This window comes from Kwoniella dendrophila, chromosome 8 (genome assembly GCF_036810415.1).
Source record: "Kwoniella dendrophila CBS 6074 chromosome 8, complete sequence".
NCBI classification, from domain to species: domain Eukaryota; kingdom Fungi; phylum Basidiomycota; class Tremellomycetes; order Tremellales; family Cryptococcaceae; genus Kwoniella; species Kwoniella dendrophila.
The window spans coordinates 357,984-375,895 of record NC_089483.1 but is presented as its reverse complement, the minus strand read 5'-3'; the positions used below and the strand labels follow the sequence as shown (position 1 = coordinate 375,895).

Sequence of the window (17,912 nt, the reverse complement as noted above, 5' to 3'; positions counted from 1 at the left end):
CAAAATCATCATGATCAGGTTAAATTGATCTGATCATATATAAACAGGTTACTTTGGGAGATTCGAATTCAAAGTCCGTCATACAACGGACGCGCGATCAATTTTTCGTGAGATACCGTTCAGGTATTATGATTGCGTTTCTTTTGGTTTGCGGGAGGGCTAGTTGCATGTTAGTTCGTGTAATATGAACTGTGAAGAGCAATTGAATCCACAAATGAATGTTTTTTTTTTTTTTTTTCAAGCGCAATGGGAGGTGCATAAAAAGATATCAAGCAATCTAACCGATCTACATCATAATCATACCCCTATAAATCCCATGCTTTTGAACACCAATGACTTTTGTAAACCCCTGACTATTATCCCATCCAATGTATCCAGATCTACAATCAAATCAAACTAAATCTGATCTAATTGAAGTCCAGAATTCAAGGATGTTGAGGATAAGTCGTTTATGATGGGGGAGCACCGGCACCTCGACCAACACCTCCGAATCGCTGTCAAGTCAATGAGTATTAGTGTGTATGGTCTTTTTTGAAAGGAAAACTAAAAAGTTTTCTTATATTGCATATCAACTTACAGGTCTGTAGTCACCTGAAGCACCTTCTTTTTCGTTACCGTCATCTCTTCTTCTGTATTCTCTGTCACCTCTTGGAGCTCTGTAAGCACCACCTTCTCTACCTTCTTGTCTACCACCGTAACCTGATGGTCTACCTTGAGGTCTAGCAGGTTTCATGTGAGTTTGAGGAACAATTTCGGTAGGTAAGTTAAGGAACTCTCTAAGGTAAGCTAAACCTTCTTCAGTGAGAGTGTAGTAGTACCATTGCCATGAGAATTGAGTTTTAACGTAACCTTTTGAAGTTAAAGATTGCATAGCTTTGATAACTTCAAGGTTTCTAACTGATGGAATATCAGGGTGAGCAGGTCTGTTAAAGTCTTTAGGAGCGACTAAAACACCTTCTTTGAAAAGGGTTTCGTAGATCTATACACATAAGAGCAAGAGCGATATAAATTAGCGTCTGCGCAATGTGAATTTTCTCCATATTTCCCATTAGTTCCATCCCTTTCTTCGTCTGATAATTGTTGACATAATCCAGGAGACCATCTCTTCTGCAGTTGATATTTCCTCCTCCTCTCTAACCTTATTTCTGGCTGTGTATTGTAATGAAAATAATACTCACGACTCTTCGGTTTTGTTTGGTGATGATCATTTTGACTTTTTGACTAAAATTCCTTTTACGAAAAAAGAGAAATTAAGTTGATTTTGGTGCTTTTGGTGTTTGCTTGAAAAAGGCCGCTGACTGTATAAGACGAAGATATCATGATCAGTCCTGACATCCCACTTATCTGACCATGTAGTAGGTGGATGCTTACCTTCGGCGTGTTGATGAGGAGAAGAAGAATGTTAAAAAAGACTTTAATAAAATGATTTTTGACTGTACTCTAGTAACAACGTCCTCTCAATCGCAACTCACCGCTACCATGCATCCAAAGTTGACATTTTTGGTGAAAAACGAAACTCCGTCGGTATTTAATCTGTGTGGCATTATCAGCTAGACAGCTTGATGGTCCCGTCATTACTTGTTTAACAGCGGAGAACACCGCTTTTACTCTACCAACGGTTTCTTTCAAGTGGTAGTACTAGACGGTCAAAACCTCTGAGTGATGCTTCAAGTGTAATGTAAGCAAGCACAAGAATAGCTTTTCAAGGCGATCCGTATATCGTGCATGATGGTAGATGGTTGATGCTCTTCACCGGAATAAGAATCTACACTTTCTTAGATCTTCGTGCACAGATATATTAAATAGGCTCTGTATATGATATTAGCCGATATCTCAATTCCGCACGGTTCGCCAAAGCGATAAGATAGGGCAAAAAGTTCCGAAAGTGACATGAAAACGAGGACAACCTGTATCTGTCTGGAGATACCCAATTGTTGTTCTTGAGCTACACATGAGATTCCCTCACTCCTCCGGCACAAGTTTGAGATCAGACCGCTGAGTCAGACAGATGGATTGCCCATAAGTCTATAAACGCAAGGTTAATCTACAACCTCGCCAAGATGTTTGACGCGTTTCAAACCTTCATCTTTCTTCAGATATCGAGTCTGGCTTCTCGGCGAGACTTTGCAGCTATCGAGCTGCTGGGATCTCTTGCTTGTCAGATTGCGATGTGATGTGTGATACAGTAGTACGAGTAGCTTAAGCCTTATATACATTGCCAGGTGGTCAGCGTTGCGTAAGAAATAAAATAACTTGAAATCAGGGATTGGTCTTTATTTGGTTCTTGATACCCTTAACTATATTTACGTTTGTGGGATTTATGGGATTTTAAACTTGATGCAAGGAGATGTTTCGCATAATCACCAAAGGTAAAGCATAGATTGTTATGATCTGAATGAATGAGTCTTCAACCTGGGTCCTATCTGTCATTACACAACTCGGTCAGATTCTTCCAACACATCCTTTGACTTGCAGACATCGATTGGGTTATATCGCCACCCCGTCATTGGTTTCAATCAAGCATTCCAGAAAATCAAAAAACCATTCGACGCGTCTCGCGAATTCATTAGCTAGACTTTTTTCTATAGAGGTTTTATCAGTTTCTCAGCGGTAAGGAGCCATCAAGTTAATCTTGTAAAGAAGACATAACAGGTCAATAAATTATGGCACCCGCATATCCATGGCAGAGATCTACACCTGCATCATCGTCAAATGCGACAAATCAGCAAAATGGAAATGCTACACCAACCCAAAGAACTGTTGATGCTCGTAGTAGATCTAGAGTAATTTCAGCAACTGGTATACAAAATTCACCTGGGAGTGTTCAGAATAATTTGAATGTTGACTCACCTTCAACATTAAGATCAAGAATCCCTTCACCCAGATACTCAAATACCATAACTCAGGCTAATGTGGAATCATTTCACAATGAAAATGATAATTATCCTTCTCCTACGGATAGTTTGAAGAAGGGGAAAAGCAAAAAGAAATACAACAGTTCACAAGGAGGCGGTTGGAGAGAGTTATCAGATTCAAGTGATAGTGGTACATCACCTGTAAGAAAACTGAAAGAAATTGAAATTGATGGCTTACCGATACCTAGATATGATTCTAGAGGTTATCCAATACAACATAAAGATAAGGATTATATGACCCAAAGATCACCCGAACGATATCAGAATGTACATAGAACTGGAAATAAAGGGTTAGGATTAAGAACATCACATTCCAATGACTCTTTATCTTCTGAAGTATCTTCTACTGGTGCAGGTGTAAATGAAGAAACTTCAAATTTCTTGTCTACAGGACATAATCAACATTCAAGTTATTATATGCCAAATTATTCGACCTCAGCAACATCTTCAAGAGGTTCATCTTCATCCCATTCTCAACAACCATCAACAATTGTACCATTATATCCACCCAACTTAGACTATTCCTTAGCTTCACCTTCATATTCACCTTACGATGATCAGAATCACACTCGCACAACAGGTAGTCACTCGAATCCACTACCAAGTCTATATGGTGATTCAAGAGTATCATTAAATTCTATGCATAGTGATGGAAGTTCTACTCAATTCAAAAATCACGATCATCTCAAGTATATGGAAAATGGTATAGCTCAAAATGGCGCTTATGGTTATAGTAATTTCAGTATTTCAAGTAAAGGTGGTAAAAAGCATTTGGCAGATATGGTATGTTCCGAACGTTATCCATAATAACCCTTCCCTTTCCTATTGCGCCTGCGTCCATCAGACCTCAGTATGATCTCGAATTATCTCTAGTATCTGGCTCTAAGATTAGTCATGCAGCCGAATCAGTCACTAATGCACGCTCCAATTACAGTTTTCATTGCCAGCTGACCCAACTACTTGGTCAAACATGGGTCCGGAGCCAGATGATGATTTTCATGACCCGGATTATAGACCAAAAAAGAAGGTAAACATTTGGTTCCTTCCATACATCAACATATTAGCTGTGGACGCTGACCATTGAACAAACAACAGAGTCGCTTCCATGCTGCGATATTTACGTGGAGAGGGGCCGCGAATCTTGGTTGTCTAGCTGCAATGTTGATTTTACTGCTGGTATTGTTGTAAGTCAATGCAGCACTATGAGATTAGTTGTGCAATTGGCTGATGTAGAACCGATTCAGTGCTGGATATCCTATACTGGACTTCTACCTAGCCAAAACGATTCAATCTAATGGCGCATACAACTTAGGAGGAATCAAGTATGTATCGTGTCAATGCCTTTCAGTTTTAGACATTCACGATTGAATCTTCGTGTACTAACAAAATAATTCAATTTTTCAGCTCTACTGGTCAGATACCTGATATAGGCGCTTTCCAACTCATTGATAAAGATACTCCCCAATCAGCATATACTTGGAAAAGTCTGGAAACAGGAGATGAGTGGGAACTAATATTCTCGGATGAGTTCAATAGGGAGGGACGGAAATTCTTCAATGGTATGTGGGATGATTAAAAATAATCCTTCTTCTCCTTACACTAAGCTCTGTATTCTACTTCGAAAAACTGATCTGTCAGTTCTTTCTCAGGTGACGATCCTTATTGGGAAGCGGTGGATCTTCATTATTGGCAAACTAATAATCTGGAATGGTACGATCCCAGAATGATTACCACAAAGGGAGGGAACCTGGAAATTACCCTAGATAAGGTAGCCACGAATGGGATGAACTATACTGGTGGGAGTAAGTATTCTAAGACGTTACTCATGACGATTCTACCGTTGTTCACATGATGCTCATCTGGCTATACAACAGTGATGTCTACTTGGAATCGACTATGTTTTACTGGCGGATATGTCGAAGCTTCCGTATCATTGCCTGGAAAGAGTAATGTTTATGGATTGTGGCCTGCCATTTGGTCAATGGGTAATTTAGGAAGAGCAGGCTATGGAGGTTCATTAGATGGGATGTGGCCATATAGTTATGACTCATGCGACGTCGGTACTTTACCAAACCAAACTATGAATGGTGAGCTCGTTTCGACATAACACCAGTTGTTCCTGTCAGCTGATAGGTGATCGTGGTCGTTCAGGTCAACCCGCTCTTACCACTACCGATGGAGATCCAAATTACGGTAATTCCTTATCTTATCTACCCGGTCAAAGGCTATCAAGATGCACTTGCACGAACGATAAGACTCATCCAGGCCCAAAGTTATCCAATGGAACTTTTAGAGGTAGAAGTGCACCAGAAATCGATATGTTTGAAGCTACAGTGCGTTCAGGTTTCGATTAGCAAAGAAGGGATATACCATTATGCTGATCGATGCACTTCGAGAATAGGTCGACTCTACCTTGTTAGAAGGTGAAGTCTCCCAATCTGGTCAATGGGCACCGTATAATCCTCATTATTACGTATGTTCGCCTTTCTTTCTATGCACGTGCAGGAAGTTAATCATTGCAACAATTAACAGTTCCTGAATACTTCATCTGAATACTACGAGATTTACGACAATGATGTAACCAAAATCAACACTTATATGGGAAGTGTTTATCAACAAGCGACTTCAGGATTATCAGTCACCAACCAAGTAAGTCAATTATCGCTATTATGGTAAACTGATAGGGGATGTACTGATTTGTCGGTTGATATTACAGAATTGCTAGTGAGTACGGAATGGGACATGAGGTCCTCTGAGAATGCCAGACTTTGATTTGAAAATACTAACCCCCTTTCCGCTTGATAGCACGCAAGGCAAGGGATGCTTTTCTGCATATGGATTCGAATATTCTCCAGGAGCGTGAGTGTTAATTACTATTCTAACTTTTCTCCACAGCTGACCAATGATCGTCATCGTCATACAGTGATGGGTATATAACATGGGTCAATAATGGTAAAAAAGCTTGGACTGTGCATGGGGCAGGTGAGTTGGCGAATCTACATCTCCCACTATCCCGACGACGAGCCCAGATCCTTCAACTAACCTTCAATTCTCTCTTCTTGACACAAGCCATGGGCCCAAATGCAGACGCAATGGTTGGTCAGCGTTTAGTGTCGGAGGAACCAATGTACCTAATCATGAACCTTGGTATTTCTGAAAATTTCGGTGCTGTAGAGTAAGCCTTACTTTGCTGTATCATATCTAATATTATGCCCTGACCAAGGATTCCTCTACTTATACAGTTACGAAGGCTTAGAGAAACTCTGGCCTGTCAAGTGAGTATCTATCTCTGCTCTAAATTCGATATTACGACCTGACACATTATATCGTTTAGAATGCAAGTTGATTATATCCGAGTGTATCGTAAGTTTTCTAATGAAAAATGACCATGCATCGTGGCGAGCGTATTGTATGTAAATAGCTGACTGTTTCTGCGATATGATCTCACAGAGGATCCAAATAAAAGAAATATTGGATGCGATCCTGCTGACATGCCAACCGCTAAATATATTTCGATGTGAGTGGCTGACCCATTATTCCCAAAGCGCGGACAAGTAACATAGACTGATACGATTAATCCTAGGTTCCCTGACGCTTATAGTAACCCCAACATCGTGAGTGCTTTTGCTATTGAATCATAGTTCTCCTACTTACGCTCGCATTATCAGACTGTCATGGGAGAAATACCCAACTTCGTTAAACCCAAGAACAATCTAGTCGATACTTGTTAAAATGACCACTTAGCTTCTATCGAACAAACAAAATTCTGTAATGAATGGTCCTGTATTCTGCCCAATCAACACCTCTTCATATCTTTACATTCTAATCATTGACCTGCTCTTGTGTCATCAACCTTCAGCACTAAAATCCATCAAAACACATTATTTTTAGTATTTATCTAGCCCATTTCTTATCTTAGATCGATCACCAGGATCATTCATCAATATTAACACTCACATACAATGCATTGCACCATCATCAAATAGCGCTTATACATGATATCAGATTCTCCAATAATTTAATAAGGACCGAACCTTTTCTCTTTTCTCTTTTCTTTCCTTCTATCTTCTGCTTTATTGGAACTACCACCTATTATAGGACCATACCTTGGACCTTCACCTTCTTGTTTTGATATACCCATTAAATCATCATCATCAGATTCATCAGATTTATCATCACTCTCTTCCGTTACGATTTCACTTTCTTCATCTGAATCTGACATATCTTGATCTTCATCACCTGATAGATCAATTTCATCATCACCAACTAATAATTTATCGGATAAAGAATTTAAATTCCATCCTGATAAAATACCATCTTCTGACCCTGTATATAAAGCTTCATTTGTTACATCATGGTATATTGATCTTATAACATCTTTATGTCCTCTTGATTTTGATGGTCCACTTAAGAAATATGATGAAGGTGAATAAGAATCTAATCCTGAATGATGTTGTATGATTATATCTCCTCTATTCACCCATAAACACAGCATATCAGCGACACGAAGAAACATCAGACGTTTAAAGAGGAGGCAGAAAAGACAAACAAATAAAGTCGACGAAATTTGAATGCAAAATGGTTAAAACTCACTCGTTCGTACCGGAAGCAGTAATTGGGCCGCCATATTTACTTATACCCAAAGAAGGTAATACATCAATTAGATAATCTGATTGCAGCTGGACTTTGGATTCAAATTCCTCTGTTGCAGTTTGCGTTATCGAAGGACCTTGTTTAGGTGGTTTGAACGATTTGAACTTGAATGAAGATGATGGATATTCCACTTGATTCTGAAGCTGTAGTTTGAAACGAAAGTGTTCAAGTATTAATGGTCAATACCTCTTCATGAAAATTCATTTGGGCAGATTATATACTTACTTCAATTTCACCTTCATGATTTTGACCTATATCCCAAATTTGAATTTGATCCATATCAGATCTTGACCATAATTTCATTTTTTGGTTTTTACTTTTATGTAAATAATAACCTGAATCTGCAATAGATTGATTCCAATTTTCAGTTGTCAGAACAGCTTCATCTTCATCAGATTCTTTTAAATTTGATAATGCAATTAAACCATCTGTTGAAGATGATAACAATAAATGTTCTGGTAACGGACCATTCGTTGATGAAGATGAAGAAGAAGGTAAAAAAGTTTGAGTTAAAGGTAAAATTGATAAATGTGTTATATCATCTGAATGTGTTGAGGAATGTAAATATAAAGGTTGTTTATTATTTCTATCATCCCAAAATATTATATGTGATTCAGCTGAAACTAATTCTGTACCACCAATGACTAAATGATCTCTTGATGATACAGTTAATGCTGTAACTGGTATTGGTTTTCTAACAGTGGCTATGTAGAGCGTAGATACAATATATCTTTATCTGTCAGTCAATCTGTCGTTATGCTTTGTATTTGTTTTGCTTATCAAACGTTCAAATTGTCAAAAGCTTCATGTTGATCAGTCAACTTACCTCTAATCAAAGTTCCTGGCCTTCTACTTCTTTCATCCCATCTTACAATGAAACCATCTTTCGCACTTGACCATAATGAATCTTGATCAACAGAAACAGAAGTCACATTTCCTTGATGTCCACCTTGAAGTCGTTCAACAGGTTGTAAGGTTTGATTATCACATATAGTTAAATCTGGACCGGGATGGGAAAGGATCAAATGTGGATTTGTTGGTGAGGGTGTTATTGATAAAATGTAAGGTTTTGAAGGTAAGGATGAGGAGATGGTTGCGTACGTTAATGAAGGTGGAGCTGGCATTTTGTGAGACTGTTATATGAGCTACACCCGGGCTGCTAAAAATGATATATGACCAGCTGAAACGTAGGAAAACAATTTATAAAACGTAGCAGAAAAAGTTGAAATGTTCATCAATAATAATCTCGGTGTTTTCAGGCACGAGAACATTTAATCGCTTCGCTTGGAATTTCGAAACATCACAGAAATCATTAATTGAGTAAGTGAAGATAGATGTCAAGTGTCTTATATTCAACATTCTACAGGACTCCTAATCAGGCTCCTTTTATCTTCAATTTGAGTGATCTACCTAGACAACTCTCATAAACGCTCGAAGCAGGTACTTGAAACCGCCGTCAATATGTCAATAAAACAGCCTAAACCGATACAAATTCGATTACCTTTCTCAGTACCTAAACCCAATAAAAATACTAATACGGATAAAAGGATATGTGGGATGTAGGTGAGCTTCAGTCTCTCTTTATGAAGATCAAGGCAATCTTATCAGATGTCGTTTTATCTATATGTGGATTGAATAGATGTCGTAAAAAGGAATTCAAATATACTTGTCCAAGATGTAATATCTTATATTGCTCTTTAGAATGTTTTCGGGATGATGTGAGTTAAATGCATTTTAACTTCAGATCGTATTTTTTTCATACACTATATACATCCTCAATTACTTGATATCTTCTAATGATCAACTACTCATTGTAATATGCTTTCGAAGCTGACCGGAATATTCATAGTCACACATACAATGTTCAGAGCCATTTTACAAATCAACAGTGATGACACAAATTTCATCTGATCCAAAAGCAGGAATAGAAGAAAAGAAAAGTATGATTGAAATGTTAAGAAGATTTGAAGAATCTCAAATTGAAGATGGTGAATCTACAGAAGATATTTTAAAACAATTACAAGAATTAGAAGATGAAGAAAATGAATACGATGAATTGATTGAAAGGTTAAAAGATATTGATTTGGGTAAGTTCCTTACTAATCCATATCAATAATGATAATCATACCTTGGTTTCTCGAATTTCGAAACCTCGTTGTTGAGGCACTTTTATTTTCAGATTCGATCGATTCAAATCAATTATTCCATTTATTACCTAAACAACATCGAGACGCTTTTTTGGAAACTTTGAAAAATCCAGAATCGCAAGAAGCTAAAGAGTTACTTGAAGAAGCTTCTAAAGACAGTACTGGCCAAGATGGAAATATACCGAATGTTTTACCTTGGTGGGAAGACCAAGACGATGTGGATTTAGATGGAGAAGATGAAGAAGTAAATGGTCTGGAAGAACCGAGATTACAGACTGCTCCTATGCCTGAGCTAATACCAGATAAAATCATAGATGCTATATCGCCACCTGAAGGCGTAGGCAAAAAATTAATTTATAATGCTATGGCAATATGGTAAGCTATCTCTGAATACCACTCTGTAACAACACTACACACAACTTAGGTTAACAATTCATTTCTGATAGTATTGCCTATATACACATCTTACTCTCGTACCGAATACCTTCTCTATCACCTGAATACCTACGAGCATCAGATATATCCTCTCAAGAAATCAAAGATAATATAAATGAATTATTACCTTTTTTGGTCAATCCTAAATCTACGACAAGATATGAAAATATAAGTTCTGCTTGGGGCAGTGTGTGGGATAAAATCATTGGGCAGGATCAAGTGAGTAATCTGTTTGTTAGGAATAGTAAAATCTCCAGCTCTGCTAAAGCTGCATCATTGACACGTACCTTACAATCAACTTTTCAGTCAACGCACTTAAATATATCAGTCTTACAACACCTCTTATCAAAGTTACCTACTTTAGTGCATCCTTCACTGATCCAACCTTCTTATCCCAAACTATTCTATCTCATCAGCGATCTATATACACTATATGACGATAAATCCAAAAAATCAAGATTTAATGAATTGATCACAAAGAAATTATCATTCTATTTCAAAGCCTTGAGATCACTTGATAGGTCAGACTGGTTGAAATTAGAGACAGAAATTGAGAAGGAACTGGATGGATTACAAGGAGAGGATTCATCGGAACATGATGCAGAATTAACGAGAAGGCAGCAGCTGGAAATAATATAGCAAAAGAGGTATATATGTATATGCATTAATATAAGATGTTGTACGATATGTGATTCCAGAACTATTCGATACATTCTTTCTGGCAGGTTATAGTCTTGATTTTATGTTTCGCTGTTTCAAGCAGCCGCAGATAACGCATTACCCCCAGTAGCTAACCATTCTTTGGTTTTACCACATTTTGGATTCTTACATCCTGGACAACGTAATAACAATTGTTGACCTGTTGGACCAATTTTACCTGATTCAAAGTCTCTTAAATGTGTTGAAACTAAATCTGCGATTGCTTTTATGAATATTGGCGAGTCATTCAAAGATGATGCACGTGTAAGGTGGACACCAAGCTATTTCAAGGGCACAACTCAAGATTAGCTTGTAAATTATAGAGACACCATATTTGATATCGGCTCTAGTAAAAAGGACTCACCTTCTCAGCTTCTTCCTGTACCTCAATGTCCAATTCGTATAAAGTCTCGATATGATCACTTGTGAATGCTATAGGTACTAAACAAATCTCCTTTTTACCAATCTTTGCAAATCCTTCAATAGCTGATGCTGTTTGAGGGCCTTGCCATGCTTTAGGGCCAACTTTGGATTGCCATGTAAGTCGGTATCTGTGGACATTATGACCGAAGTCAGCGTCTATTTTTAGTGAATGTACAAATGGGGGGAGACATACGGGTTGGAAAAGTTCAATTTTGTCATTACTGCATGTACTGTTGCTGCTACTTCAGCTGTGTATGGATCACCTCGGCTAAGAACGTAACAACCAAAGGTCAACTGGGAGGATCTAACAAAGACTGCTTCCGAGATGAATGATACTCACTTTACAATCTCTAAAGGTAATGAATGTGCTGAGAACATGATAACAACATCTTTCCTGATTTCTTCTGGATATTGCTGTAAGGCTGTTTTGACGTTGTGCGCAAAAGCCTACAGATGGTAAGGTGTATCTATCAGCACATGAACTGGTAGCGTTAAATAATTCCATGATCGAGCGTGTGAACCGCACCAAGCTCATATAGACGATAACGAAAAAATAGCTTTTAACTTACATCTACTAAACCTTGATTTGTAGGCCATCTATCTAAAACACTCCATTTTATTGAACCATTATCACCATAACCATCTTTTTTACTTAACCTGTATAATTCATTTAAAGATGAACCTGTAGTTGAACAACTATATTGTGGATATTGTGTAAATGCTATAGCTCTAGTTACACCATCTTTTTTCATTTCTGATAAACAATCTTCTGTTAATGGTTTAGCATATCTAAATGCTACGTAAGGTTTATGTGGTGCAGTTTCAGGATTAGTTTCATCTAAAATTTTACACATTTCTTCACCTTGAATTTTTGTCCATTTTAATATAGGTGATCCACCACCAATTTCAGTATATTGTTTTTCAATTTGTGGTGTTCGCCTTTTAGCTATGACTGGCGCTAAAACTGATTGAAATGGTAATGGAATTAAATCGTGATCATGAAATAATCTGGATAAGAAATCGTGAACTTCGGGAATCTACAATGATGAATAACAAACATATAAAAGATTAGCGTGAAAGATGATATGATGATAAATAGCTGAAAATGATTGCCAGATTTCCAATTCAAATAACATGTTTGTGCCGCTTCGATAAAGAAAAACCGGAACTGGTACATAGTGGGTCACTATCTTCAGAGAGCACTCACAGTAGATGGGCCACCCATATTCATCATTACAACAGCTATTTATACACAACTGATAGTTAGGTGGCAATTCGGGTAAACTTCTGCAAAGAGACTAACCTGTAGGTCTATTGGGCGCAAGAAGCTAGATATCAGCTTGTTGCATTGACATTAAAAGAAACAACTTCCTTTCGTCTGACTTACGGTTTTGTAGATGATACTGGTCCATCTCTCACTGTTGCTAATGATCTTCTAAGGTTTATCCTTGATGAAGATGCGATGAGGTTGGACTGACGGGAAAGAGCTGACATTGGTCGTTGGAAGATCATTTTGATTGATGGCGAGATTGGACAGTAATGAGACTGAAGAGAGGATACCAAATATGATGTCTGTCAAGTGGTAGAAGATTGGTGCTCTATCAAGTCGAAGCCTTTTGATGTAATTGTAAGTAAGAATGCGGAAGTGTTAGGACAAGAAATAGTCAATAAATCAGAAAAAAGTCAATAAATCGGTAAACGGTAAACTGAAAATGTACGAGTAGACAAACGTCATGATCATCGAATCATGCATCGGGCATTATTGTTCATTGTATTCCTATTCCCTGATTAGCGGGATCAAATTAGCATTACAACATTTTTCCTAATCAGCTTGTAATCGCCTTTGTTACTCGAGTATCTTTGTTGTTGTGTAACTTGCGCATCATCACCTTTCGCTGGTTCCCCGGCCGAGCGCATCGTCCATTTTGTTGAAGGCAACATTTCTCAAGTGTTTATTTGAACGAATACGCTAATAGCAGGAATGAACATCATTATAGCAAAGATTTAACGACGCAGAAAACACTCGTAACATCTTTCAATAACAACCCCGATCAAGTGCTAAAAGTCGCCTGGATAAAGGGGTGTAGTATTAACAAACGGTTTTTATTTCGTTCTACACATTACTTTTGGTCTCTTAACATGTCTGCAAATGCCCAACAATCATTTAGATCTCAATTATCTGGATTTCGATGGGCTAACTCAGTACAAGATGATTCACAAAGAACACAACAGCAGGAAGGTTCAAATAATCCTTTTGGTAGAGTATGGAATAGTATGAGTGGTTATATACCTCTAAGGAATGAAGGTAGAAGTCAAGAGGAAGAAGCTTATTTTGCATTATCGGTAAGTTTGACAATTCTATCTAAAGTTCTTGAACCAGAGTCTGACAGGAGTTACATGATTTGTCTATTCAGCGGTGGGAAAGGTTGGTTCATTTATGCCTTATGAGCATGTGTTAGCTATTCGGTAAAACTGATAATGGTATATGACCTTCAATGTAGATTTTTGGGTTTCCTAGCTTGTTGTGCAGGTGGAATAGCATGTTTCGGCGTAGCGTTTTTATTCTTACCTATACGTGAGTAGCTCATGCTATGAAACATTCTGAGTACAAGCTGCATATGGGCTGATACATTACATAGTCGCTATAAAACCACGTAAATTCGCTTTAGCATTTACATTAGGTAGCTTGTTATTTATGTTAGGATTTGCAATTTTACATGGACCTTGGAATCGTAAGTTTTCCTTTCTTCAAAATTAGATCAGGTATAGAGATAATGGGAAGTATATCCTTCATAATTTTGAGAATGGATTTCTTTTCGTTATCGTTGGAATTCAACTGATCATCTTGTTATTCCAAAAATAGATTTAAAACACATATTATCATCTGAAAGATTACCTTTCTCATTAGCATATTTTGGTTCTTTAGGTTTAACTTTGTTTTTCGCGATTGGTATAAGATCTACATTAGGTACTTTAATAGCAGCTATAATTCAAGTTGTAGCTTTATTATCATATTTAGCAGCTTATTTCCCTGGTGGTATAACAACTTTAAGGTTTGGTGGTCAAATGGCTTTAAGAGGTGCAGGGAGTGTATTACCTTTCTAAATCGAATTGGCATTTTACTTGTGTGCCAACGAGAGTAACTAGTAGTCCTACATTAATCAATCAGTATGAATACAGTGTAAGAATTTCGTTGAACATTGCGTTTGCAAAGGGAGCAGCAAGATTAGTATCGTGGTGGAATCGCCCTTGCTTCCTCTTATCCGGAACATCGCATCCCAAAGACTGATCGTCTCGCACGATACACATTTTGATTTCTATGACATGAAAATGAACGAGACATATCTATAAGATCTATTTATCGATGTGCTTTAAACATAAAAATTATGGTACAATGAATGGTGTGTGTTATATAAAACTAAAAAGAATTTTAAAAGTCCGTTCCCATCTATGATTTGTCATTATCTCCTGTACATTTACATTCATTCCCCTCTACGTCTCGCAATGACAGGGGTGTTAACACATGGAATTCCAAAGAAGATATGTTCAATGCGATGAGCATCTTAATATTGATAACTACCTAAAACCCTCTCTTTCTCCAACTTTTCATCTATCTGTTGTTGTTCGTTGTAGTAAGTCAATTTTAATGATCTTTCCCATACAGTCCAAGGTTCAGAACCTTTAACAAATTTAGCATTCAACAAAGTGAACCAATAATGTTCTGAATATTCTTGAAATGTAAACCAAAATATTATTCTTAACAAATCTAATTTATCTTTTAGATTCAAAATTCCACCGACATTCAAAAAGTGTTTCTGCTTTAATGGAGGTATAGAAGGTAATGGTGTATACATTGAATATGAATATAAATATAACCAATAATTCGTTCTCCTTAATTCACTTAATCTGGTTATGATATCATTATCAATCTCATCGTTTGTGTTTTTACTGGTTTGAGGTTTGAAAAATTCTAAAAATCGTTCTTTAAAGGATACTTCTGTCAATCTTTCTTTGAATAAAATTAAAGAGTGTTCAGGTGAAGGTGAAAGTAACAAGTTCGTGAAGAATAATGGATCAGATGTCGTTATTACAACTTTTGATGATTGGGCATGACCGTTTGAATAACCATTGAGTTTATGACTAATATCTTTTTCGCTAGCATGCGATGGAAGTATAAGTAAATTCTCTCTTTCATACTGAAAGTTTACTTCTAATCCTATACCAGTATGATTAACACGTTGTTTTGACCATTTCTCGACCAACACTCTAGATTTCTGTTCAACCCAAGAAATAGGTTGTCTTTGTAAACCTGAACCAATGTTGTATTGATCTTTCTCTGGTGGATTGAATAATTCTGAAGAACCTTCTTGTTTATGTTCAGGTCTTGGAAAAACAGATAGTTTACCTCTATAATGTAATTTATAAGCTTGCCAAAAAGTTCTTGCATCAACCAATAACAAGGTAGCTGGCCATTTAAACAATAGATATAGCACATTGAAAACAGTCTTAAGATCAGGTGTTAATTTAACTGGTTTTGATAGTCCAGAAGTTAAAGAAGCAATAAATTTAATCTTATCATCCGAGGTTAACAATTTTAACATGATCTTGAATTTTGGTGGATCATTTCGGTAATTAGCTATAATGTTGGAAGGAAATGGATTGACTACATCACATTTATAATAACTATCTCTTGAATTGAATGGTGATACATGGAAAGTTCGAGGAAACTTGAATGAAAAATCGTATCTAATAGATAACATCAGCCAGATTATCGGAATGGGTTCCCAATATGGCGCCGACTTACCCTGGTGTAGTAGGCTGACGATATCCAGAGTCGTGCTTTAAAACATAAGCGTGTCTACCAGAAATGATAGCAGGTCAGCAAACATTTCCGTGTGAATGTGTTTCAATACACCAAGCAAAGTCCGACCGAATGAGGATATTTAAACTCACGATTCATGGAAATTATTATGTACCTCTAGGATTACACATAACAAATCTCCGATTTTAGTTGGATCTTGTGATTTCTTATAAACATAATATGTAGTTAGAGGATTTGAACCTTCATAACCATATAAGGAAGGCATAGTCAATAACCAAATTTTTCCTATATCACTTTCTTTTATATTATATTTTGATATTATTTCGCCTTTTTCATTTGTTATAGTTTCAGTTAATAATCTTTTAATTTTTTCTGTGAACGTTTGATTACCATGATATAAATATTTTTTTGTTCTTAATCCAATTAATTTTGTATATGTACTCCCTTCTCCTGATTCGGGAGAACCATAAAATTTAAATAGATTGAAAGGTAAATTTACTAATTTGCTTTCTAATAAATCTAAATCTAATCCCATATATAAAACTGAATATGAAAATGAATTTTTTGCTGTTAAAGGTAATATTCTACCATGACTAACTACTCCAGGATAAAATGATGATTCTAATCCTTCATCCAAGATATTCTGATTCTTGGAATTGTCATAATATTTCTTTTGTAATGATCGATAATGTATATATAAAATTGGAATTAAAGTCATTCCAATAGCTGATATCGTAAATCCGATTGAAAATGGGAAAATCGTTTTGATTATTGACATTTTGATGAAAAGGTATTTCACCGAGCTGCAGTGGAAACAAGATAGAAAGTCAGCGTGCTGATCTATGTATGAATGCGAGTTCTGATTGCGATGTGATGAAACGTACAAATAACACTTTGCCGATAGCGAGTCTGCTATTTCAAAGATATATTTTATTGAACGTTTCAAGTAAAATGTTTTACTTCGTATCCAGCTTTTATACCTTTTCAACCTTCCTACTCTTCTATCGTCAGTGTAAATGAAGTAATACTACGAGCTACTGTTTCGTGGATTTGTCATGAAAAATCCTCGGTTGCGACTACTCATTTACAAATACGATTTTATCACTAGTAAAACGCCTTTGAACGTGTTGATGGGATAATTGATGAGAAATTGATTGATTGATGGTTGAAAATTGAAAATTGATGATGGTGAATTTGTGTATTTTGACGGTAACTGTAACTTATACACTTTCTGTTTTCATGTTGTTAAGCAAGGGATATTCAAGAGCAAGAGTATTACTTATATTTTATACACATGATGGGTTTGCCCCCACTTTTGATGTAAAGCAAGCTATCTTTTGATGATCAATGTGTATCTAATCTGCTTGATTTTGTGCATGTTTTCCTGCCGGTGATGGTGATCTGTGTGTCATTATTAGCGTCATTGCAGGTACGGTACAGTTGAATGATCGGTTGTACGGTAAAACTATAACTATATCAATTTTATTTACCCTGACATGATTAGACCAACAACTCAACCTCCACTTTAAACGTCTAAAATAACGGTTCGTGCGCTATCAAAGTACAAACACCATGTTTGCCTGCACTTTCTTGTTGTATACAATGTGGTGATGGAGATAGAATAAGACCAACGATAACTCCTCACATACGCCAAGCAAATGGATCTCAAGCGAGATCAAAGGCTCCTTTGAACATTGAATTCACACTACCAATCTAGACTTTAACTCTGGCAGACGATCCCACAAAAGGGTCTTTCAGAAAACCGATAGCGAATTTTTAACGGTAAACATACAGCTTGTATTGGACTTCAAGCTTCCT

At 36.8% G+C, this 17,912-nt stretch overlaps 7 protein-coding genes across 7 annotated transcripts; 3 read left to right on the top strand and 4 right to left on the bottom strand.

The window, feature by feature from the left end:
* Positions 1-449: 449 nt before the first annotated feature.
* L201_006003 (uncharacterized protein) lies at positions 450-1,208 on the bottom strand (the record flags this gene model as incomplete). The annotated part of the gene is made up of 3 exons (XM_066221728.1): positions 450-494; positions 578-979; positions 1,179-1,208. The coding sequence occupies 3 exons, from the start codon at positions 1,206-1,208 to the stop codon at positions 450-452; spliced, it is 477 nt and encodes a 158-aa protein (XP_066077825.1).
* A 1,455-nt stretch (positions 1,209-2,663) lies between these two features.
* On the top strand, positions 2,664-6,646 carry L201_006002 (uncharacterized protein; the record flags this gene model as incomplete). The annotated part of the gene is made up of 18 exons (XM_066221727.1): positions 2,664-3,698; positions 3,850-3,942; positions 4,011-4,099; positions 4,160-4,237; positions 4,320-4,474; positions 4,565-4,717; positions 4,790-5,002; positions 5,067-5,248; positions 5,317-5,388; positions 5,448-5,587; positions 5,721-5,774; positions 5,839-5,897; positions 5,985-6,090; positions 6,158-6,190; positions 6,250-6,278; positions 6,366-6,432; positions 6,499-6,529; positions 6,584-6,646. 18 exons carry the CDS (start codon positions 2,664-2,666, stop codon positions 6,644-6,646), a joined length of 2,652 nt encoding a protein of 883 aa, XP_066077824.1.
* Positions 6,647-6,933: 287 nt separating this feature from the next.
* On the bottom strand, positions 6,934-8,692 carry L201_006001 (uncharacterized protein; the record flags this gene model as incomplete). The annotated part of the gene is made up of 4 exons (XM_066221726.1): positions 6,934-7,387; positions 7,509-7,711; positions 7,794-8,272; positions 8,395-8,692. The coding sequence occupies 4 exons, from the start codon at positions 8,690-8,692 to the stop codon at positions 6,934-6,936; spliced, it is 1,434 nt and encodes a 477-aa protein (XP_066077823.1).
* A 337-nt stretch (positions 8,693-9,029) lies between these two features.
* On the top strand, positions 9,030-10,789 carry L201_006000 (uncharacterized protein; the record flags this gene model as incomplete). The annotated part of the gene is made up of 6 exons (XM_066221725.1): positions 9,030-9,127; positions 9,208-9,286; positions 9,418-9,655; positions 9,748-10,090; positions 10,162-10,369; positions 10,457-10,789. 6 exons carry the CDS (start codon positions 9,030-9,032, stop codon positions 10,787-10,789), a joined length of 1,299 nt encoding a protein of 432 aa, XP_066077822.1.
* A 116-nt stretch (positions 10,790-10,905) lies between these two features.
* L201_005999 (ferrochelatase) lies at positions 10,906-12,497 on the bottom strand (the record flags this gene model as incomplete). The annotated part of the gene is made up of 6 exons (XM_066221724.1): positions 10,906-11,130; positions 11,214-11,400; positions 11,466-11,540; positions 11,613-11,719; positions 11,842-12,309; positions 12,480-12,497. The coding sequence occupies 6 exons, from the start codon at positions 12,495-12,497 to the stop codon at positions 10,906-10,908; spliced, it is 1,080 nt and encodes a 359-aa protein (XP_066077821.1).
* Positions 12,498-13,411: 914 nt separating this feature from the next.
* On the top strand, positions 13,412-14,377 carry L201_005998 (uncharacterized protein; the record flags this gene model as incomplete). The annotated part of the gene is made up of 5 exons (XM_066221723.1): positions 13,412-13,615; positions 13,687-13,697; positions 13,774-13,847; positions 13,912-14,004; positions 14,136-14,377. The coding sequence occupies 5 exons, from the start codon at positions 13,412-13,414 to the stop codon at positions 14,375-14,377; spliced, it is 624 nt and encodes a 207-aa protein (XP_066077820.1).
* A 458-nt stretch (positions 14,378-14,835) lies between these two features.
* On the bottom strand, positions 14,836-16,872 carry L201_005997 (uncharacterized protein; the record flags this gene model as incomplete). Its single annotated transcript, XM_066221722.1, has 3 exons — positions 14,836-16,018; positions 16,077-16,130; positions 16,226-16,872. The coding sequence occupies 3 exons, from the start codon at positions 16,870-16,872 to the stop codon at positions 14,836-14,838; spliced, it is 1,884 nt and encodes a 627-aa protein (XP_066077819.1).
* Between the last annotated feature and the right edge of the window lie 1,040 nt (positions 16,873-17,912).